The sequence below is a fragment of the Bombina bombina genome, chromosome 6 (assembly GCF_027579735.1).
Source record: "Bombina bombina isolate aBomBom1 chromosome 6, aBomBom1.pri, whole genome shotgun sequence".
Taxonomy (NCBI): domain Eukaryota; kingdom Metazoa; phylum Chordata; class Amphibia; order Anura; family Bombinatoridae; genus Bombina; species Bombina bombina.
Genome location: NC_069504.1, coordinates 730,197,295 through 730,222,352, shown reverse-complemented (window position 1 = coordinate 730,222,352; position 25,058 = coordinate 730,197,295). Strand labels below are relative to the sequence as shown.

Here is a 25,058-nt window from a genome sequence, read left to right as displayed (position 1 = left end):
CGCATGTAGGTGTGCTGGATTTGCAAAAAAACAAACAAAACAAAACATGAAAAGACAATGAAAAGTTTTTTTTAAAATTGCTTTATGTGTCTTTTTTTCGCAGTGTAAGACAATAATTTATGGTTCAAACATATTAACTAATTCAAACGGTTTTGCTTCTAATGGATTGGAATGCCATAGAAAAAGGATTCCAGAAATTCTCTGAGTGAAATATTCAGTTTTCTTATGGCAAACATCTAAGTCTATGGGGTCCATTTATTAATGTGCGGACAGACATGATCTGATATAGCGGATCATGTCCGCCACACATCGATTAATTGCTGACGCTGTTGGCATTTATCATTGCACCAGCAGTTATTGTGAACTGCTGGTGCAATACCACCCCCTGCAGATTTGCAGGCCGCTAGCAGGGGGTGTCAATTAATCAGCCCGATCATATTCGATTGGGCGGATTGCTGTCCACCACCTCACCGGAACTGAAGTGGAGTGGGTCAGAGGCAGTATCCCCTATATGGGAGGCAATATACAATTTCTAGATTTAGGAAAGCAGTGTGAGAGAGCCAAAACTTTTCTCATGCAGGGTCACACTGGAATATATTTTTTTACTCCTTGCATTTGCTAAATACATTTTAGAAATCCTATTTGGCGAAAATTCTATATTATATACGGCTAGGTAAACAATCACCAAAATCGCAATCTTGCATTTGTTTTCAGCAGATGACAATTTCTGAAATTTGCATGATATTGTCAGTGTGATCTTCCAGGGATCAGAATCCAAAAATGCTTCTGAAGAAGAATAGTTGGAATAACGTTAATGTGTGCTGGTATTACAAGTTAAGAGCAATGCTAACGCGACATCGCATTCGCATTGCTAGGAAGCATTGCGCTCACAATAGCACGCTTCCATAGGTTCTAACAGGAGCCTCGTTCTGATGCTGTAAGAGATGGCATCAGAACATAAGAGCGTTTAACACCCCACACCCGCCAACTAAAAATGCTACTTTTTTAAAATAAAAAACTATAATGCCCTCTATTTTGAGGACATTTGGGGCACTTTTAGAAAATTAACCAAAGATCTAATCTATTGTTAATTTTCTAAACGCCGGATAGCAGTAACTAGCCACTGGTTATTTATTACGCGTCCGCAAATGTTTGCGGGCACGTGATAATTTAGTGCTCCACTTGTAATCTAGCTCTATAGGTATATTAATACCACAGGTGTAGAACCAGTTTCATTAAGTTAATCAGATCAAAATAAATTCCCATACACTTGCATCCATACAGGAAGTACGCCTTTGAAAAAGCTCAGGCAAAACGCACATGTCTGTGAGTACTCTAGAATAATTGGTAATATGGATATGTTATATATGTACTGATCAAGTAATTGTGGTAAAGTAACAAACACAGTTGAGTAGGACTAAGCTCTGAATTTTTTTTACAATAATTGTGAATAGTCACATAGTGAGAGATAGTCTGCTAAGTCCACTAATATCCCACAGTTGTGGGGCTCATGTAACCATAGGGAACTTTTTTCTAACTCACTGGGTTTTTCACGGTATTACTCCTGGACTACTGTATATTAAGTATAGATACATTGTTGTGAATCTATTCCCAGAGACTGTGGCAGTGCTATTTATTTGGATTTTAAGTGATTCTAATTGGGCATTCTGGTGGATGTCGTTTTAATAATTAGAATTTTTTTTACATTTTTACTATGGTCCTCGCATTAGGTTATAGGTACTTATTTGTAAGTGTGTGCTAGCTTTCTCTATTGTCACTTATGCAAATATTAATTTTATCTTAACAAAGGGCCATAATACCCAAATGTTTAAGCACTTGAAAGTGATGCAGCATAACTGCAAAAAGCTGACTATAAAATATCACCTGAACAGCTCTATGTAAAAAAGAAATATATTTTACCTCAAAAGTTTCTCAGTAGTCACATCCCATTGTAAAGGACTTCTAAGCAGTAAATCAGTATGTCTGTCCCGGGACAGCAGAAGGAGCAAGCATTTGTGCACACTCATCTTATTTCCCTATTCAGTGTAAGGAAGTTTACTATGAAATCTCATGAGAGTTTAGTGAAATCTCATGAGATCACAGTAAAAGAGTTCATGACCTCAGCACTGCTGATGCTGATTGGCTGCTATTCATTTCTTCATTTTTTTTTTACCTGCAGCTGAGCAGCAGCTGAGTATAACTTTTTACACAGAACACTCTGCTGAGCTGAGGAAATTGTGAGGTAAAATATCTTCCTTTTTTACATAGAGTTGCTCAGGTGATATTTTCCTGTCAGCTTTTTACAGTTATACTGCATCAGTTTCAAGTGATTTAGCATATGAGTATTATGTCCCTTTAACTAGAGCACAGGTGAAATAATCAGCTCACCCATCAGCTTATTATTTCACCTGTTCACTAGTTACAATATAATAAATGAGGGCCAATTTTAACAAAGTAATGCGGACAGGGGCGTATGCCCCTGTCCACTCGGCTTTGCGTTTAGTGGGCAGTATTGCGGCTAGCGTGAAATGCTGCCTCCTACTTCCATGAGCAAGTGCCGCCAATCTTTCCGGTTGGAAAAGTCTTGGTGGATTGATATACACCACATAACAGGTGGCAAAGTGGTTTCAGAAGCAGCAGTCTAATGACCGCTGCTTCCTAAATCTCGGGTAAAGGCTTGCTTATGCGAACCTGCACCTGACTGAGCTCCAACCCCTTGATAAATGACGCTCTATTGGGCCTAAAGACTGGGTTTGGGGAATAATGCTCTACATTTTGCATTACATTATCCAAGAAATATAACTATTATTGTATTATCTTTTATAAACACAGTATCTCACACATGTTGCATTATTCTTACGTGGAATACATTTGCTGAACACTGATTTTTATTTTTGCTGAATGCATATTCCTATAATTTCCTTAATTATTGGTCTACTATTATTAACAATTGTATTTTTACTTATAACTCATGACTGGCATTTTACATTAGAAAATCACTTTAATATGTGTGCACTAGACAGAGAATTGAGTGTCTCAGATTTGCTGACATATAGATGTCCTTAGATTCATACGTATTTGTTAAAAGAATATGTGTTCATGTTAGAATGTTGGGTAGACTTTTAAATGTAGATCACTCACCTTATCTCGTCCAAATCTTCGCAAAAATGGATAAGGCCAACTATACAGGAGGTTTCCAGTCTGCCTTTCCCGAAGGGACAGACTGCTGCTTTCAGCTGTCAGTGTATATATCCCAGAGAGACCACATCGGATAGATGCTTCTGTCTGTCTAACCCAAACTTCAAAGTGGTTCCCTGCAGAGACATGTTCATCCTCAGATTAGCAAAATATCAACCTATTAATTTCAGTATGTGTTTCTCAATCAAAATTACTTTGTCATCCCATATTTTGGCAAGTGGAACCTACACTTGCTTAGCATATATGGCCATGTCTTTTTTCTTGTAGCAAGTTAAAACAATATTATACAATTAATGGCTGTTTCAGATAGGTTGCCAGCTGTTTCCATAAAATATTGGATAACCACACAGTGACTACAATAGGGAGGTAGGTGAGGTCTCGTCAGAGCCATCCTTTGAATTTGTGGGGCCCTGGGCAAGACAAATATGTGGGGTCTTCCAGCCAGCCCCTTTATTCCCCTCCCCAGTATGCAGACATCCCAACCTGCAAAAACTCATTTCAGGGAGGTGCCCCCCCCCCCCCCGTCTGCCCCCCCTGCCCCAATTCAGAATTCCTCAGTGCTCTGATTATGAAATAGTTAAAAATTTTATCACAAAAAGTGTGTGTGTGTGGGGCAGTGTTAATTTTGACAGCAAATTCCGATTTAGTCTTAGTTGTAGTCTTTTGACTAAAATGCCATTTTAGTTTTAGTTGTATTTTAGTCATCTGAATTGTTTTAGTCTAATTTTAGTCGACTAAATCTTCAGTAGATTTTAGTCGACTAAATTTCCAGTAGATTTTAGTCAACTAAAATAGGTGTTAGTTAAGTGTACTGCATTATTTAAGCATTTCTCTATCATTTCCAAACTCATTATATACTCCAGGAATAAACATAACACCTGTTATTATTTATGGTATTAAGGGTTAAACATGCAATACAGACACAGATTTAGCCATTGTGATATATAAAGTGTTTATTAAACTTTAACCTTTTAAAGCCGTTATGCCGTTCTATTCCGTCATAATTAGACTGGGCTTTAAAGCCGTTATGACGGAAAAGAACGTCATAGCTAACGGCTGTCATGAAGCCTTCTGTGCTGTCAGGACTTGATCGATGTCTTGGGGGCGTTCCTAGGGTTGCGATCCAATTATTGAAATCTCGTGATCGTGGTTTCAATTTGTCCACATCGGAACAGTTGTTCCGATGTAGGCACTTTAACCCTGACACGAAAGGGTTAATAAAACCAAACAGAAGTGCAACTTCAAAATATAAAAAAAAAAACTGTAAACTGTATTGGCTGTAACGCCATTGCACATATTACCCAATATAAAAAATGTAACAGTTTTCTGTTAATAATTAAAACAAGTACAACTCAACACAACAAAAAGTTTCTGCAGCTAGCACAGGCACAGCATAACTTAACCCCATACTTGCGGGTTATTCTTATTTCTATAGGAAGAATCAATTGTTCAAAAATTCAAAAATGTTTTGGCAACAAAATTAACACTGCTCTAGAACTTCCAAAACTCATTATATACTCCTGGAGTAAAGAAAGTGCAGGGCAAATAGCCCGGAGCGTAGCTAAGGGTTAAGGCCTGTAGGAGTGAGTGCTGCTGTGTGTGTGTGTTTTAGTTACAATGTTGCACTATGTTGGGAGGGGTCTACTAACCTTATAAGAAGGATGTACAGGAATTCCACTTCCTCTTTGTTCCTGTGGACTCCCAGAAGAATTTTCAGCTTAGCAGTTTGCAGCATTTTCCAATGGAAGGCGAATCTGGAGAATGGGAAGAAATGGAGTTAGAGGACGTGGAGTGGGTCGCACCATCCCCATCTGGAACTGTCACGGTGGGTCTGGGCCATGGGTCTGGGCTGTGTCTGCCGGTTTCTCCCTTAGGGGGGGGGGGGGGTAGCCCATTGTTGTTCCATTCTCCTGCGCGGGAGAATTTAGAGGGGGATGGTGGCCCCGGTATAGCCTATCCGTCGTGTGAGACAGACTGTAGGCCCTCGGGGGAGATTGGGCCTGGGGGGCAAGTAGGAGCGCCCGGCGGGTCGGTCTTTGAGCTTAGGGGGTCCCAGGGGAGCTCCGGTTTCGGCTCCGGAGGTCCCGGTTCTGTAACCGGGGGTTCCGGTGTCGGCCTTAGACAGGGGCCTGTGGTGGCAGGGCCCAGCGAGGCCTTAGCAAGTGCGGGCACCTCGGGGGTGAGCGTCGTTGGCGCGGGTAGTGGGAGCAGTGCGGCCTCACCTGCGGCAGTGGTCCTCTCCGGGGAATCGGTGGCGGCGGCGGTGGCTCTCCTCCAGTCCTTGGCGTCGGTCCTCGCGGGTACGTCGTCGGGTCCGGCGGTACTTCAGGCCCCGGCTTTGGCCTACGGCGTGGTACAGGCCTCCGGTCCGTCGTCCCTCGTGGCTTCTAAAATGGCCGCCGCGTCGACTTCCGGCGGCGTTGCGCGCTCCCGCGTCACTTCCGGTGACGTCATTTCCGCTCGCGGCAGTCGCAATCTGGACAGCGAGCAGAGCGGATCGTTCCCCCCGGGCTCCGAAGGTAAGAAGGGAGCACCTCGGGGGGGGACACCCGCTCTTGGGGGCAAGAACAATGGGGCCCAGGAGGCCGGGGGGGGCGCATGATAGGCCGGATAGAGGGGCAGAGGTGCTGAATCATGGGGCAACTGTGAGCGTGGCACCGGGGCAGCAGGGGCCTCCGGAGGGCGCTCCGGGGGCGTCACAACAGGGTGTGCGCACTAGAGCCGCAGCTGGACACAGTAATAAGGGGGGGATGCCGACAGGGCACCCGCCTCGCGCTCGCGGCCTACGTTAGGAGGGGGAAAAGCTAAGGCGGCCCCCGCACGCGCCGCGGCCCAAAGTAAAGGAAAGGCCCCCGCGGCTAAGACCGCGAATAAGGGGGCCATCCTGGCACACAGCGCAAGGGGCGAGGCCGCAATAGCGGAGCCCCAGGGGCAAGGCCTGCAGGGTATCATGACGCCCAGCAGGACTTCGCCAGCACGATCTGAGCAAATAGCCACAAGGGGGGCTGTCAAAAGGGGGCATGCTAGCATTAGCGTTGGCACTGGGGAAGGCTTAGAGAGCCCCGGGAGGGGACAGGCGAGACAGGCTAGGGGATCGAAGTCTCAGGGTCGGAGTAGGACCGTGAGATTTCAAGAGGATTCGACTAGCGGGTTGGCCACCAGTACGGATGATGATGTGAGTGTGGCATGCGGTGTGAGTGACAGTGACCGGGAGGGCTATTTTGAATTTGAGGAAAGGGGGGATAGGGAAGAGATGGCTGGTCCTTCCCGAGGTACTCCCCTCTTGGCTTCTATTTTGCAGGTACCCAGGACTTCCTCATCCAGCAGGGATATGGCGACTCAGAGTTCCGGAGCTCTCGTGCCTAGAGGAGTCAGCAGTGCTTCTGGACAAGGCCAAGCCGCATCGGGCGCTTCCTCTGGTGAGATGCAACTTGGTTTACCTAGGGGGCGGTGTAATTCTTCCAGCTCTAGTGGGTCAGGGTCAGGATCTGAGATAGATGGGTCCCTGGGTTTGCACACGAAAGGGCATAGGAGGATGTATAGAATGTTGAGGAAGATGAGTAAGGGCAATCACAGGGATGACATTGCCAGTAGTGGGGCGCAGTCATCTCAACTCTTAGGGGTTGCTGGGGGGTCACCACAGGCGGTGAACAGAAAGGCAGCGGTACACGGGGATACTTATTCGTGCCAGGTACACAGTTTGCATGCACACCTTAAAACTAAAACTGTGAAACGTATCCAGGACGGTAAGTATGTTAATATGTTTGAGCTGTCTGCAGAGGCCTTTAAGTTTAAGGAGATGGCGGAGGATGGTACGGGCCTTAAGAAATTTAGGCGGCCTGATACCCTTGAGGAGTGGCATCGGTGTTTCCGGGTATACGCCACTTGCTACTTAGAGAGGTTTCCCGATCAGGGGACTGCACTCTAAGTACGTTGACACCATCGATGCAATACACAGAAAGTTTGCCGATGGTGCTTGGAGGGAGTATGATATGTTGTACCGGAAAAAGAAAGTGGGCAACCCACTGCTTGATTTTGGTACGATGGATTTACACCTCTGGGCGCATCTTGATGCGGAAAGGAGGGCGCAAGGAGGGACCATAGCGACATCGCCCGGGGCTAGGCAGACTTTGCGCTTTCGACGGCGACAAGGGGGTGTATGCTGGCGATACCAGGACAAGGCGTGTGAGCGGGGCACTTCGTGCACGTTCAAGCACGTCTGCAAGTTTTGCAGCGGGCAGCACCCCGGGGCTGATTGCTCCAAAAAGCGAGACACCCAAACTGATCGGTTTGGGAGCAAAGGAGGCGCTGGCGCTAAGGGCGGATTCACCACTTAGAGTCCAGGTCATTTGTAAATGGCTGCGTAGGTACCCAGATAGGGCGGCTGCTCAGCTTCTGGATAGCGGGTTGCGTGAGGGCTTTGTGATCCCGGTAGTAGGCCGGGTGGGGGGAGCACGAGACAGGAAAAACCTGAAATCTGCTTCCCAATACCCTGAGGCAGTCAGGGAAAAACTGGGCAAAGAAGTGGCCTTGGGTAGGGTCGTAGGCCCTTTTAGGGACCGGCCGCTACCGGATTTAGTTGTCTCCCCACTAGGGGTGGTCCCCAAGAAGGAGACAGGTAAGTTCAGGCTTATACAACACCTCTCTTATCCGAAAGGGCGGTCGGTAAACGACGCTATACCGGAGGAATTGAGCTTGGTCCGTTACCAGTCGTTTGACGACGCGCTGGCGCTGGTTAAGGAACGGGGCCCGGGAGCATTAATGGCGAAACTAGACGTGGAATCCGCGTTTAGGCTACTCCCGATTCACCCATCATCCTTTGGGCTGATGGGGTGTTGGTTTGAAGGGGGTTACTATGTTGACCGTTGTCTGCCCATGGGCTGTTCGATATCCTGCGCGTACTTTGAGGCATTCAGCACTTTCCTGCACTGGGCGGTGGTCTCGGTGGCGGGGAGTGATAGAGTGGCGCACTACTTGGATGACTTTCTCCTGGTAGGGGCGGCCAACTCGCAAGAATGTGCCTCCTTAATGAAAGTCATGAGGTTCATGATGGCCAGGTTTGGGGTTCCTTTGGCAGAGGATAAGACGGAGGGGCCGTGCACGTGCTTGACGTTCCTTGGTATCGAGATCGATTCAGTGGCAGGTGAATGCAGGCTGCCTAAGGAAAAGGTCGCCAAGATGTTGGCGGCGGTGCGGGCCATGGTAGCAACGCAGACATGTTCGCTGCGGGAACTGCAATCGCTCCTTGGCCTCCTTAATTTTGCAGGGAGAGTGATCCCGTGGGGGAAGGTGTTTAGCAAGCGACTAGAGCGGTGTTTGGGCGGAGGTAGGGCTCCGGCATCGCGTATTCGCATCACGAGGGACCTCGTGGCGGATTTGCAGGTCTGGGAGAGGTTTCTCCAGGACTTTAACGGCGTCTGCATGTGGCGAAGGGAGCCGATATCTAACCAAGCGCTACATCTGTTCACGGACGCTGCAGGAGCATCCGGGTATGGGGCTTACTTTGAAGGCGCCTGGAGTGCGGAGCCCTGGCCGACCGAATGGGCGACCAGAGGGCTTACACGCAATCTTTGTCTTCTGGAATTGTTTCTCATCTTGGTTGCGGTAGAATTGTGGGGTCACCTGTTTAGTAACAGGGCTGTGATTTTCTGGACGGATAATCTCAGCGTGGTGTTTGCAGTTAACAGGCTTTCTGCTTCATCGCCTGTGGTCGTACATTATTTGCGACACCTGGTGTTGGGATGTTTGCAACTGAACATTGACTTTAGGGCACGGCATGTGCCAGGGGCGCAGAATATAGTTGCGGATGCGCTGTCGCGCTTCCAGTGGGGGGCATTTAGGGCTGCGGCGCCTGCCGCGGCTCCTAATGGTCTTTCTTGCCCTCTCTTTTTGTGGCAGATGGCGAAGGACTACAGCAACTGATCCCGGTGTTGCGGGCTTCGTTGGCACCCAGCACATGGTCGGCATACGTGAGGTACTGGAGTGAATGGGTAGGTTTTTGCGACCTCCGTGAGTTCCCCTCTTGCGAGGGTGAACAAGGGTTTTTGTTGCGCTGGCTGGCGGAGCTGAGAGGTAAGCGAGCAACGAAGGGGGCGGTGGTAGCAAGACTATCGGCTGTGGCTTTCTTCTGCAGGCTATATGCCTTTAAAGACGAGTCGCGATCCTTTCTCGTTAAACAGCTGTTGAGGGGCTGGGGCCGTCTGGAAGTTCCACGACGAGACACAAGGGAGCCCATTACGGCAGAACGGCTAGTAAAATTATTGGACGTGTTGCCAGAGATATGTTCCTCACCTTTTGAGGCCCGCCTCTTTGGGGCGGCCTTTGGCTTAGCGTTTCACGGCGCATTAAGGGTGGGTGAGTTGGTACCGCGAGCCAGAACGGCGGCCACAGGGGGGGTCATGCACAGCCATGTTCGGCTGGTGGAGGACTCCGTGCTATTGTTCATTCCCAGGTCCAAAACGGACCAGGAGGGCCGGGGAGCCTGGCTTACACTGCCGGGGCAGCAGGGTGTTGCCTGTTGCCCGGTGCGGCTAGTGTCATCTTACCTGGGAGTACGGCCAGGAGGCTCCTCCAGGTTTTTGATACATGCTAATGGAGACCCACTGACCAGATACCAGTTTGGCATGGTATTGGAGAAGGCAGCGCAAAAGGCTGGCCTAGACGGGTCTCGGATCGCCCCACACTCCTTCAGGGTGGGGGCAGCGACGACAGCAGCAGAGCTGGGTTGGTCCTCGGATCGGATCCGCTCATTGGGGCGGTGGAGGTCGCAGCGGTATAAATCTTACGTTAGGCCGCTGTATGTTTGAGATCGGGGATCAAGGGTCATGCATGCAAGAGTTGGGGGGCTTGCAGGGGTGATACCAGAAGGTTATGGGCCAAGGTTGTGGACCTGGTCTACTGCAAGCGGGCTAACTCTTGTTTCCTTTGTTTCAGAAATACGTCCAGGTCCTGTACGGGTGTGGATCGTCGGCCATTCGTATGTGCACTGGGCCGCAATTAGAGCTGCAGCCATGCCAGGAGGACAGCAGCTAGGAATTGAATCGTTCAGGGCTGTGTTACGTTGGCTAGGGCGCAGAGGCTTGTCTTGGTCAGACCTGCCTGCATTGCTCCAGACCGCAGCGAAAAGGTGGGAGAAACCTCACATTTTGATAATTCATGCTGGCGGCAATGATGTGGGGGCCATTCCCACATGGGATCTGATCCGGGCAATGCAGTCAGACCTGAGGCAGTTCAAACTCTGGTTTCCAGGTGTGAGAATCGGGTGGTCGAATGTGATCCCTAGATTAAGATGGAGGCACATGGTGTGTCATAAGGCAGCTTTCCAGGTCAGGAAAAAGATCAATAGGGACCTGAGGAAGCAGGTAGTGGAACTCAAGGGTTTTGTGGTAGAGCACGGGAACATCTCGGCAGCCCATAAGGGTTTGTATAGGCAGGATGGGGTTCATTTAGAACCGGCAGGAGTAGATTTGTTCTTGCAGAACATCAGGCAGGAGTTACTCCTAAGAGTATAGGGTGGCGGCAAGAGTCAGGACCATTGTATATGCAGGTCAGTCTCTTGTGGCGGGTGGTCAGGATCACGGCTGCAGACTGGAAGGAGGTTTGGTAATGGCCATTGCGGTCAGGGTGACGTCACAGGCTTGGTATGCTTGGGCGTGCTCGGGCTGAGTATTGTTAGGCCGGAAAACCCCTAATTATGTAAGCTGCGTTGAGTATCTCCGCCTTGTGGTCTGCAGCTGTGTCCCTTGGCCATTTTCTAGAAGGGGTTATTCATAGTTAGATGTAGGCCCCGATTGCCGCCACCCGTGGATAAGTTAACTGCCAGTTCCACGGCTGGTACCAATAAATGCGACCCACGGGTCTTTCACCCACAGAACTGTGTTGTGTTTTATTTATTAGTTGTTAAGTTATATTAAGTGTTAAGTTAAGTTAAGTTACAAGCAGACACTCAGGAGATGTAGGGCATTTAATCCCTTAAGAAAGTGCAGGGCAAATAGCCCGGAGCGTAGCTAAGGGTTAAGGCCTGTAGGAGTGAGTGCTGCTGTGTGTGTGTGTTTTAGTTACAATGTTGCACTATGTTGGGAGGGGTCTACTAACCTTATAAGAAGGATGTACAGGAATTCCACTTCCTCTTTGTTCCTGTGGACTCCCAGAAGAATTTTCCCCACCCTCCCAGCCCTGTTATGCACTGTTGTTGAATTTGTTATGCTCTGTTGTTTTGTCTTGTCATCCAACCGGATGGATTTGTTATGCATTACGGATTGGCACTTGTAATGCATTATGGATTTGGTGATAGGCATTACTGATTGGCACTGGTAATGCTCTATTGATTCAGTCAAAGAAATAACAGGCGGCAATCGGTCTGTCATTAGGTCTCTATCGAGACTAGGTGTCTGAGGCAGGAAGAGGGTTACTCGAACTACTTCCCTAAGACCAAGGACGGTAATTTTGAACTCCCCAGTTATTGACATGCTGTTCGTCAAGTCAAGGCTGGACCTACAGGTTTGGAGTTAATAATGCTTGCACCCTACTCTGGCGGGTGGTCAGGATCACGGCTGCAGACTGGAAGGAGGTTTGGTAATGGCCATTGCGGTCAGGGTGACGTCACAGGCTTGGTATGCTTGGGCGTGCTCGGGCTGAGTATTGTTAGGCCGGAAAACCCCTAATTATGTAAGCTGCGTTGAGTATCTCCGCCTTGTGGTCTGCAGCTGTGTCCCTTGGCCATTTTCTAGAAGGGGTTATTCATAGTTAGATGTAGGCCCCGATTGCCGCCACCCGTGGATAAGTTAACTGCCAGTTCCACGGCTGGTACCAATAAATGCGACCCACGGGTCTTTCACCCACAGAACTGTGTTGTGTTTTATTTATTAGTTGTTAAGTTATATTAAGTGTTAAGTTAAGTTAAGTTAAGTTACAAGCAGACACTCAGGAGATGTAGGGCATTTAATCCCTTAAGGTTTATTAACCTGTTTTTATTTATGGTATTAAGGTTTGAACATGCAATTTAGATTTAACTGTTGTGGTATATAACATGTCTTTATTTATATTAAAATGAAATAAAACCAAGTTTCATAAATAAACAAGAAGATAACCTTGCTTTTTTAGTTATTTTTTTTTTACAAAAGAGCAGTAATTAGATATGGATTGATTATAACAAATTGCGTAAAGTGTTAATTTCAACAGCAAATTTTGATTTAGTTTTAGTCATAGTCTTTTGACTAAAATGTCATTTTAGTTTTAGTCGTATTTTAGTCATCAGAATTTCTTTAGTTTTATGCTCATTTTAGTCTAGTTTTAGTCGACAAAATTAACACTGGTGTGGGGGGAAATAAAATAAAAAAGAAAAGATGAACCTTGCATGTATAAATATATATATATATATATATATATATATATATATATATATATATATATATATATATATATATATACATAACCATTTTATAGCTATAAAGTATGGGAGTCTGAACAATATAAAGTATGGGAGTCTGCACAATATAAAGTATGGGAGTCTGCACAATATAAGGTATAAGAGTCTGTACAATATAAGGTATGGGAGTCTGCACAATATAAAGTATAGGAGTCTGCACAATATAGAGTATGGGAGTCTGCACAATATAGAGTATGGGAGTCTGCACAATATAGAGTATGGGAGTCTGCACAATATAGAGTATGGGAGTCTGCACAATATAGAGTTTGGGAGTCTGCACAATATAATTTATGGGAATCTGCACAATATAAACTTTGTGAATCTGCACCTTATAGAGAGTATGGGAATCTGCAGAATATAAAGTTTGGGAGTCTGCACAATATAGAGAGTATGGGAGTCTGCACAATATAGAGAGTATGGGAGCCTGCACATTATAGAGAGTATGGTAGCCTTCACAATATAGAGAGTATGGGAATCTGCACAATATAAAGTTTGGGAGTCTGGACAATATAGAGCAGTGATTTTTAACCTTTTTTTTTTGCCGTGGCACACTTTTTTACATTAAAAAATCCTGTGGCACACCACCATCCCAAAATTTAAAAAAAATCACACATTGTAGCCTAATACAGCATATATATATGCACATACACACACATACTGTATGTGTACTGTACTCTCTCTCTCTCTCTCTCCCTCTCCCTCTCCCTCTCCTCTCCTCTCTCTCTCTCCTCTCTCCTATGATAAATCCCTTTTCACTTGCGCGTTAGTGACAAGGCGACACTTGTAAGCTGGCCCATAGTGATTACAAATGGACAGTGATTGTATCCCCATAGTCACCAGTAAAATAGAGATTTTGCACCCTGGTAATACATATAAAGCAATAGGTATGGCCAAATGTGGTGAAAGTGCAATTCGCTTGGTTTAAGTCCCGTGGACATTCGTGGACAGTTTTTGTTCTTTCGTGATTCAGAAAGAGCAGGCAATTTTAAGCAACTTTCTAATTTGCTCCTATTATCAATTTTTATTCGTTCTCTTGGTATCTTTATTTGAAAATGCAGGAATGTAAGCTTAGGAGACAGACGTTTTTGGTTCAGAACCCTGGGCAGCGCTAGCTGATTGGTGGCTACATATAGCCATGTTTTTTTATAGGACATTTTCTTTTCTTTTTTTTTGCTTTTACACCTATAATGTGTTGAAATCCTTTATAACCAGATAGAGTTACAGACACCCATCTACATTTTTGTGTCTTTGTGAGGATGGGAATACAGTATCAAATAAAACTATGCAAATTTAGTACAGCACAGTACATAAAACTGAGATTTTTTTTTTTTTATTTGATTAAAAGGCAGAAGAGCGAGAAATTCTTTATATTTAGGGTAAATATATTTGGATAACCCCTAGAGAAACTAGCAAAAGTATTAGATATATTATATTACATAAATCTAATTAGCGCATGCGTCGGGGAGCGAGCATAGTATGCAAATCTTCTGGCAATTGTGGGAGTGATAAGCATCATGTCTGACAGCCCCTAAATGTGGACTGTCATTTACTGCAAAATGTTATTTAAAATACAATACAGGGTTCTTTTACATAAAATAGTAAGTGGGAAATGTTTATTATGTTTACATTATATGACACGCCTGTTTACAAAATTTATCTAGAAAATAACTTTTCTAATCCTTTAGTAGTGCACCTTTAACATATTTCTAGTGGATTCCATAATAAACATGTATCTTATGGTAGCGCTTGTGGTTTCCAAAATAAGGACAAATGGAAAAAACTACTTTCTTGTGTGTGCCTGTATATCAGTGAATGTGTCTGTGTAATTGTGAGATTGTGTTTTAGGATTCCTGAACTGTTCTTGGATACTTGACTTTGGTGGAGGGGGGTCATCCTTTAACACTGTGAAGCCTTAATGGGTTCTATGGCTGAATTAGTTTTGCGCAAACTGTAAATCTTTGTATGTGCTGCTGTGCTGCAGTAACCCTCATACAAATTGCATTAGCAGATATTGCACAAATTGCCAAATGTATTGATCACACTTGGTGAAAGTGTGTGTGAGTTTGTTTTTTAGAGTGTATGTATTTGAGTGTGTATGAGAGTGTGAGTGCATGAGTGTAAGAGTGTGTGTGTATATGTGAGAGTGTGTGTATTTGAGTGTGTGTGTGTGAGAGTGTGGGTATGTGAGTGTAAGAGAGTGTGTGTATATGACAGAGTGTGAAAGTGTGTGTATTTAAGTGTGTGTGTGTGAGAGAGAGAATATGTGTTTGTGTGTGAGAGTGTGTGTATTTGAGTGTGTGTGTGAGAGTGTGTGTATTTAAGTGTGTGTGTGAGAGTGTGGGTATGTGAGTGTAAGAGAGTGTGTGTATATGATAGAGTGTGAGAGTGTGTGTATTTAAGTGTGTGTGTGTGCGTGAGAGAGAATATGTGTTTGTGTGTGAGAGTGTGTGTATTTGAGTATGTGTGTGAGAGTGTGGGTATGTGAGTGTAAGAGAGTGTGTATATATGACAGAGTGTAAGAGTGTGTGTATTTAAGTGTGTGTGTATGAGAGAGAGAATATGTGTTTGTGTGTGATAGTGTGTGTGTGAGTTTGTGTGTGTGTGTATTTGAGTGTGTGTGTGTGTGAGTTTGTGTGTGAGAGTGTGTGTATTTGTGTGTGTGTGTGAGAGTGTGGGTATGTGAGTGTAAGAGAGTGTGTGTATATGACAGAGTGTGAGTGTGTGAGAGTGTGTGTATTTAAGTGCTGGCCTTGTACAGGAGCATGCAGTGTCTCAATATATTAGTGGAACTATGATTCTTTTTTATTTCACTTTATATTATGTTTTAATGAAATAAACAAAAAGCTCAGTTTCAAATCCTTTAAAGACTTGGGGGCCAATTTATCAAGTGTCGGGCGGACATGATCCGCTGTAGCAAATCATGTCCGCCCGACATCGATAAATGCAGACAGCATATGCTGTCAGCATTTATAATTGGACACGCATTTCGTGTGAAATGCTTGTGCAATACCGCCCCCTGCACATTCGCGGCTGCTAGCAGGGGGTGTCAATCATCCCTCAGAGGTGGCGGACAAGTTAAGGAGCAGCGGTCTTAATGTATGATCAATATGTGTTGGTAACCTTAAAACAGAGCATGGTGTATTTTACTGAACGTGTACATTAAAGGGACACTAAACCCAAATTGTTTTCATTCATTATTCAGATAGAGCATGCAATTTTAAGCAACTTTCTAATTTACTCCTATTATCAATTTTTCTTCGTTCTCTTGCTATCTTTATTTAAAAAGCAAGAATGTAATAGATTGGAGCCAGACCATTTTTGTTTGAGAACCTGGGTTATGCTTGCTTATTGGTGGCTAAATGTCAGCCACCAATAAGCAAGCGATATCCATGGTGCTGAACCGAAAATGGGCTGGCTGCTAAGCTTTACATTCCTACTTTTTAAGTAAGGATAGCAAGAGAACAAAGAAAAATTGATAATAGGAGTCAGTTAGAAAGTTGCTTAAAATGTCATGCTCTATCTGAATCATGAAAGAAACAAATGTGGAGTTAGTATCCCTTTAAGTATCTGCATTTTCATTTATTACCACTTTAATCATCTGCATGGATCATTGCCCTGTACTTAATTTATAGTTCCTTTAGCTCAACACCTCAGGCATAATAACCTAGTGACACACAGTGGGTTATATGACACAAGAAAGTGTCCTGGAAACGTACAGCCCTAGGGATGAGCTGCCATGTTGCTGAACTCTACATAGACCCCAGTAACATAGATACTATAACTAACTAGTAAGCTCTGCTTAAATAAATAGCAGTGGGAAACAAGAGCACATTGCAGCCTTGTTTTTTACATATAAAATACATAATTTTGAGGGAAAGAAAACAATTGATATACAGTATATACATTTTTTTTAATATTAGTAGGAAATGTTGGAATTATGTGTCTGTTGGTATTTTATAATATAAAGAAGGTAAGATTAAAGGGACATGAAACCCTAAATTTTATGATTAAGATAGAGCATATATTTTTAAACAACTTTCCAATTTACTTCTGTTATAAATTTTCTTTATTCTCTAGGTATCCTTTTTTTGAAGGAGCAGCAACTCACTGCTGCTAGTTCCCAGCTCCTGAGCCTACCTAGGTATAATTTTCAACAAAGGATACTAAGCAAACAAAGCAAATTAAATAAAAGAAGTAAATTGGAAAGTTGTTTAAAATTGTATGCTCTCTAAATCGCAATTTTTTTTTTTTTTTTAACTTTATGTTCCTTTAAATTTTCTTTCATGATTTGGATAGAACATACAATTTTAAACAACTTTCCGGTGTACTTCCATTATAAAATCTGTGCTCTCTTGTTATCCTTTGCTGAAAGAACAGCATTGCACTACTGGCAGCAAGAGGAACACTTCTAGTCAGCCAGTCACAAAAGACAAAGGTGTGCAGGCAGCTTCCACTAATGTAAGATATGTGCGTATTATTTTTCAACAAGGGATACCAAGAGAACAAAGCACATTTGAAAATAGAAGTGAATTTAAAAATTACCTGCTCTATCAGAATCATGCAAATTTAATTTTGACTTTTCATCTCTCTTTAAGTGCACACCTACAAAAAGCACAAATTCAACCGTATATAAAATAAAAAGACTCACAGAAGCCCATTTATCAAGCTCCGAATGGAGCTTGTGCGCCCGTGTTTCTGGCGAGTCTTCAGACTCGCCAGAAACAGCAGTTATGAAGCAGCGGTCTAAAGACTGAGCTCTGAGCAGGCGGACAGGAATCGCCACAATTCAACCCGATTGAGTACGATCGGGTTGATTGACACCCCCTCTGGTGATTGGCCGCAAGTCTGCAGGGGGCGGCGTTGCACCAGCAGCTCTTGTGAGCTGCTGGTGCAATGCTGAATACGGAGAGCGTATTGCTCGCCGTATTCAGCGAAGTCTGGCGGACCTGATCCGCACTGTCCGACCAGGTCAGCAAGACCGTTGGTAAATAGGCCTCATAGTCTCAAATAATTAATAGAAAAAATCTAAATGGTAGCGCTAAGAGCTCAAGTGCTACATTAATAATTAAACCAATCACAGTTTTAATTATTACTGTAGCAATCAAGTAATACACAGTGAATAACAATTTATTAATAGTCTACAAACAAATCCCTATACAGATTCCAAAATTTACATAAATAAATAATCACATATATAGACCATAAATACAATTGTAAATACAATAATAAAAACAAAATACAAAAAAGGAAAAAAATAAAAAAGTTAAATAAAATAAAAGAGTTCAGCCAAAAATAATAAAGATTCACCAGCAAACAGAGCTAACACAGCTCAAGTTAAATCAATAGCTCTATTATTCTTGCGATTATATTACAACTTGAAAGTAAAACGGTAGACCTCAAGCAAAACTCTCAGGTGCACTATCGTCTGGAGCTTGGGTATCGCGGCTCCGCTAAATGGAGCTTGCAACAAACCTGTGAAGGTGAATTTGATACATATCATTTTTTATTTATTTATTTATTTTTAACATTTAACACAGAAAAAAAACAAAACGTGAATTACATTACTTCTGCAAAAGAAGGTACCCTGTGCCCACAGTCTGTGAGATGCTCTGACCCCCTATTACTGTATATAGTGACACTGTTTAACCCACCAGTACTGTATATAGTGAGTCAATGACACAATCTGTAATCTGCCTGTGAGATGGCTGGCCTGACGCTACCCGCCCTAGTACTTTATAAAGTGACCACAGTAGTCTGTGACATGGTCCAGCCCCCCCAGTACTGTATATAGTGGTACTGTATAGTGACACTGTTTCCCCCCCACCCCACCCATGCTGTAGTAACAAGGTCTGTAATTTGCTGGTTCCACAAACATACACACACACACACACACAAACATACACACACATAAACACCAAAGGGTAAACAGAAACATTAACCCCTGTAGTCAGAGACATAGACACTACTGAAGAATCACATCACACACACACATGATATCAGTGCAGGCAGTGGCAGGTCATCGTTTTTATTGAGAAAAAAAAAACTGGGTCCCCCACCCTCGGGGGCCTGGTCGCAGTTGCGACCTCTACACCCCTTGTAGTTTCACCCCTGTTCAAGAGCTAACCTAAAGGTGCACTAAGAAATAGTTTAATAGCTTTGTTCTTCACTCTGAAGAAATGTTAATTATATTATATGATCAGGATGACTGACACCCCCTGCTAGCGGGTGATCTGCAGGGGGCGGCATTGCAACAGCAGTTCACAAGAACTGCTGGTGGAATGATAAATGCTGATAGCCTATGCTGTCGGTATTTATCGATGGGCGGCGGACATGATACGCTACTTTGTATCATGTTCACTCGCACATTGATAAATATGCCCCTCTATCTTTCTATTACCTTCTTGACTACTGGCTACTACTACATCTGATACCTGAGAGCGCTGTGTTACAGTCCCACACTGCATAGACTTTCTCATATAGACTTCCTTTTTCTCAGTGACATAAAAAGATCAGTCTGTTTTTAGATAGCTTATATGCATCCTGTCTGTTTTTTTGCCAAGCATTATCTAATCTAATTTGTGTTAATATCTTCATAACTGAAGAATCAGGGAAATGGAGCGCTTACACAAATCTCCTTGTAACATATATATATATATATATATATATATATATATCAGGGGCGTATTTAGGTTTTGTGCTGCCCTAGGCACTCAAAACTCTGCTGCCCCCCCACCCAACCCCAGGTTTAAGGCCTTTTTTTAGACATAATATTTTTGGGGCAGGGTGTAAAAAATTTAAAAAATAATGTCTTTTTAAGTAGATGTTCACCAGGGCTTGCATTCACTCTGGTCACACACACACACACACATATATATATATATATATATATATATATATACACATATATATATATATATATATATATATATATATATATATATATATATATATATATATACTGTGTATATATATATTTATATTAAGACATTATTTTGCAAGTCAGATGATTAAAGTGTTTATATCAGAAAAAAATATTCTTCACTGTATGATAGTTTGTCAGTAGGTAGTTGTTTAACCTTAAACATCTTCTTTGGTGATTGACAGTTATTTAAGCAAAATATCTGCTTGGATAAATATGTAATGAATATACAAACTGGCCTTTAAAAGTACTTAAAAAACACAACAGTAGTTATGATAGGTTTAGGAATTGTATCCTAGGGGATAAAGTCACATGATACAATCATAATAAAGTATATACTTGTATTGTTTCTGAATGTATTAAATGTATACAACATATTTTCAGTTTTAAGTCACATAGTTGTATAGATTCAGCAATAAATACTTATTCTTTGCATGTATAACAGATAGACAAACAGTAAATGTACAAGTATTTAGTGACTAATCTGTTTAAGTATTTGAATGCCTAATGAAGCATATGCTGTTTCAGAGTGGTCACTTTGTAGTGCACACTGCACTTTGTAGTCTGTGTGAGTCTCAATCATGCGGTGGATCCAGGAAGAATACCGCATTCCCTCTCAGTCCAGGCCAGGCTGCGCAAGTGAGCTCCGCCTCCACTGTCACCACGTCATGCGCACCCACATACAATCCCATAGGATAGCAATAGCCGGGCCAGCCATTTAAGTCATTTGTAATTGGTTGATTTAGCCACCCGGCCCTGAGTTCAGTAGAGTGGCCCTAGGGACTCAAAATTCTGCTGCCCCTTAAAAATCTGCTGCCCTAGGCACCGGCCTCGTTGGCCTATGCCTTAATACACCCCTGATATATATATATATATATATATATATATATACTGTATATACACACATACAGGGCTGGAAAAATAACACTATGGTTTACTAGTCGGTGGTTAAAAGCTGCTTGCCCAGAGGGAAAAAGTTACTAGTCCATTGTTTTCAAACAGCAAGCTTGTGCGTGCGATATGGCTGCGTTGAGATCCATACCGCACACAATCCAAGTGCTGTTTTGACGTGCTCGTGCACGCTTCCCCCATAGACATCAATGGGAAGAACGGGTTAGAAAAAAGCTTAACACCTGCGATCACGGAAAGAAAAGCTCCGTAACGCTGGCCCCATTGATGTCTATGGGGAAAAAAAAGATACGTTTAAATCTAACACCCTAACATTAACCCTAAGTCTAAACACCCCTAATCTGCTGCCCCGACATCTAAATAATGTTATTAACCCCTAATCTGCCACTCCCGATGTTGCCACCACCTAAATAAAGCTATTAACCCTAATCTGCCGCTCCCAATATTGCCGCTACTATACTAAAGTTATTAACCCCTATTCCCTTGCACCCCAACATCGCCCACACTATAATAAATCTATTAACCCCTATTCCGCCGCTCCCCGACATCGCCACCACTAAATAAAGTTATTAACCCCTAAACCTCTGGCCTCCCACATCACTACTAGCGCTGCGGAATCTGTTGGCGCTCTACAAATAACCGATAATAACTAAATAAACCTATTAACCCCTAAACCGCCAGCCCCCCACATCGCAACAACTTAAATTAAACTATATTAACCCCTAAACCTAACCCTAACGCAACCCTAACTCTAAACCTAACCCTAACACCCCCTAACTTTAACATAATAAAAATATAACTAAATAAAACTTACAATTATTAACTAAATAATACATACCTGTGAAATAAAACCTAAGATAGCTACAATATAACTAATAGTTATATTGTAGCTAGCTTAGGTTTTATTTTTATTTCACAGGTAAGTTTGTATTTATTTTAACTAGGTAGACTAGTTAGTAATTACAAAAAATAAAAAACACTAAAAGTACTAAAAGTAAAAAAGCTAACAGCTAGATTACGAGTTTTGAGCGCTATAGAGAAATTAACGTACGCAACAAATTCGAATTAGCCAATAGAATGAGAGCTGCTTAAATCCTATTGGCTGATTTGAATAGCCAATAGGATTTTAGCAGCCCTAATTCCTATTGGCTGATTCAAATTTTTCAGCCAATAGGAATGCAAGGGACGCCATCTTGAATCGTGTCCCTTGCATTGAAGATTCAGTGTATGGCTGCGACAGTATGAAGAGGATGCTCCGTGCTGGATGTCTTCAGGATGGACCCGCTCCGCGCCGACTGGATGAAGACTTCTTGCCGCCTGGATGAGGACTTCGCCGGCTGGATGAAGATAGAAGAGGTCGCCTGGATGAAGACTTCTTGCCGCATGAATGATGACTTCGCCAGCTGGATGGATCCTTCAAGCGGGACTTCAACAACTGTAAGTGGATCGTCGGGGGTTAGTGTTAGGTTTTTTATGTTTTTTTTTGGGTGGGTTATTTTTTTTAGATTAGGGTTTGAGCAATGTAAAAGAGCTAAATGCCCTTTTCAGGGCAATGCCCATACAAATGCCCTTTTCAGGGCAATGGTTAGCTTAGGTTATTTTAGATTGTTTTACTGTTTGGGGGGTGTTTGTATTTTTTTTTTATGGTAAAAGAGCTGATATCTTTGGGAAAATGCCCCAGAAAAGACCCTTTTATTTTTGATAATTTGTTTTTTATCTTTCGTAATTTAGTGGTTTTTTTTGTAATTTAGTTAGTTTTTATTTTTTGTAATTAGATACTTTTTTGTAATTTTTAGAGTAGTGTTAGGATATTTTATTGGTAGTTTAGTTTTATTTAATTGGTAGTTAGTTTAATTTTAGTTTAATAATTATAATAGTTTAATTGTTAGTTTAAAATTATTTTTTTTAATTTGACAGGTAAGTTTTAATTTAATTTAAGCTAGGGAAATTGTAATTTTAATATAAAGTTAGGGGGTCATTAGGTTTAGGGGTTATTAATTTAAATTAGTTAATTTTGTTGTGGGGGTGCTTTTGGTTTAGGGGTTAATAGTTTATTTTAGTATATTTCATTGTGGGGGCTTGCGATTTAGGGGTTAATAGGTTTTTTATAGCGGCAGTGTGGGCGGACGGCAGACTAGGGGTTAATAATATTTAAATAGTGTAAAACTCATAACTACTGACTTTAGATGGCGTTACAGATCTTGTCGTTTTAGGCTGTAGCGCTCACTTTTTAGCAGTACCGCAAAACTCGTATTACCGCCGCTATGGGAATCCCATGAAAAACTATTTTTACGTGTGCGGGACTGACGTTGCGGTACAGGCTAAAAAGTGTGCGGTACACCTATACCGACAACACTTGTAATAGCTGCGGTGCTGTTTTAATGCTGAAAATGCCATGTTTTCAGCGTTACAAGCCGCAACGCAAAACTTGTAATCTAGGTGTAAATTATCTAAAACAATAAAAAGTATTCCTATTCTAATACCTTTTAAAAAAAAAATAAAACCCACCCCAAAATAAAAAAGCCTAATCTAGGGCATTTGTATGGGCATTGCCCTTAAAAGGGCATTTAGCAATTTTTTCTGCCCTTAAATGGGCATTCAGCTATTTTGTGAGATGCCCAAGCCCTAATCTAAAAACAAAAACCCACCCCAAAACGAAAAAAATACATTACACAAAATAACAAACAAATTATGAAAAATAATAAAAATCCATCCTGAAGACATCCGGCACGGAGCATCCTCTTCATATGGTTGCCGCCATACACTGAATCTTCAATGCAAGGGACGCAATTCAAAATGGCGTCCCTTGCATTCCTATTGGCTGATTTGAATTTCCAAAATGGAAAGCCGCTGCGATGAAGCTGCCGGGATGAAGATGGAGCCGCCGTGATCACGATCCTTCAAGTGGGACTTCAGCAACTGTAAGTGGATCTTCGGGGGTTAGTGTTAGGATTTTTTAAACTTTTTTGTTTTTTTAGTTTAGGGTTTGGGCTTTTCGTAAAAGAGCTAAATGCCCTTTTAAGGGCAATGCAAAAGAGCTAAATGCCCTTTTTTTTTTTTTTTTTTTATAATATAATTTTTATTCAGTTTCCAAAGTAAAAGTAACAATTGGGGCCACGCAGGGCCCTTACACCAGTAGACACAAACATGTGGATCGGACACGCAGGTCCGGTTAAGGTTATTGTCCAAACATTGATATGTCAAGTAACTCTTTCTTAATAAGGAAAGGGGGATTTTAACCTATTTCCCCAAGGTCAAACTAAACAATAAAGTCCAAATAGTCATATAAATCATCTGACCATTGGGGAATTTCCACGTCTATAATATAATGTTTTTGGGGAAGGGGATCAAAGGGAAAGAATGGGTAAGAAGAGGGAAATTGTGGTGAAAATAGTTAACCTAGAATGAACCCTGATGTGGGCTCTGAATATGGGGGGGAGCTAAGGCCTAGAAATTAAGCTTAGTCCTATTAGAGCTAGCACAAGGTATATGCAAGATAGATAAAGGCTCTGAGAACAAAACAAAAAAAATAAAAAAAACATAATTTATGTAAGAACTTACCTGATAAATTCATTTCTTTCATATTAGCAAGAGTCCATGAGCTAGTGACGTATGGGATATACATTCCTACCAGGAGGGGCAAAGTTTCCCAAACCTCAAAATGCCTATAAATACACCCCTCACCACACCCACAAATCAGTTTAACGAATAGCCAAGAAGTGGGGTGATAAGAAAAAAGTGCGAAGCATAAATATAAGGAATTGGAATAATTGTGCTTTATACAAAAAATCATAACCACCACAAAAAAGGGTGGGCCTCATGGACTCTTGCTAATATGAAAGAAATGAATTTATCAGGTAAGTTCTTACATAAATTATGTTTTCTTTCATGTAATTAGCAAGAGTCCATGAGCTAGTGACGTATGGGATAATGACTACCCAAGATGTGGATCTTTCCACGCAAGAGTCACTAGAGAGGGAGAGATAAAATAAAGACAGCCAATTCCGCTGAAAATAATCCACACCCAAACAAAGTTTAAAACTTACAATGAAAAAAACTGAAATTATAAGCAGAAGAATCAAACTGAAACAGCTGCCTGAAGTACTTTTCTACCAAAAACTGCTTCAGAAGAAGAAAACACATCAAAATGGTAGAATTTAGTAAAAGTATGCAAAGAAGACCAAGTTGCTGCTTTGCAAATCTGAACAACCGAAGCTTCATTCGTAAACGCCCAGGAAGTAGAAACTGACCTAGTAGAATGAGCTGTAAACCTTTGAGGCGGAGTTTTACCCGACTCAACATAAGCATGATGAATTAAAGATTTCAACCAAGATGCCAAAGAAATGGCAGAAGCCTTCTGACCTTTCCTAGAACCGGAAAAGATAACAAATAGACTAGAAGTCTTTCGGAAATTCTTAGTAGCTTCAACATAATATTTCAAAGCTCTAACTACATCCAAAGAAAGCAATGATTTCTCCTTAGAATTCTTAGGATTAGGACATAATGAAGGAACCACAATTTCTCTACTAATGTTGTTAGAATTCACAACCTTAGGTAAAAATTTAACAAGAGTAGAGACAGCCCCATCAACTTTAGGGATTTTGT

At 42.4% G+C, this 25,058-nt stretch overlaps 1 protein-coding gene across 1 annotated transcript in view; it reads right to left on the bottom strand.

Annotated features, from left to right (window-relative positions):
• Positions 1-25,058, bottom strand: part of LOC128663558 (docking protein 2) — a 109,777-nt gene that overhangs the window by 14,212 nt on the left and 70,507 nt on the right. Inside the window, exon 4 of the mRNA XM_053717936.1 lies at positions 3,142-3,314. Coding sequence (XP_053573911.1) covers positions 3,142-3,314 — 173 coding nt within the window. The remainder of the gene's footprint in view (positions 1-3,141; positions 3,315-25,058) is intronic.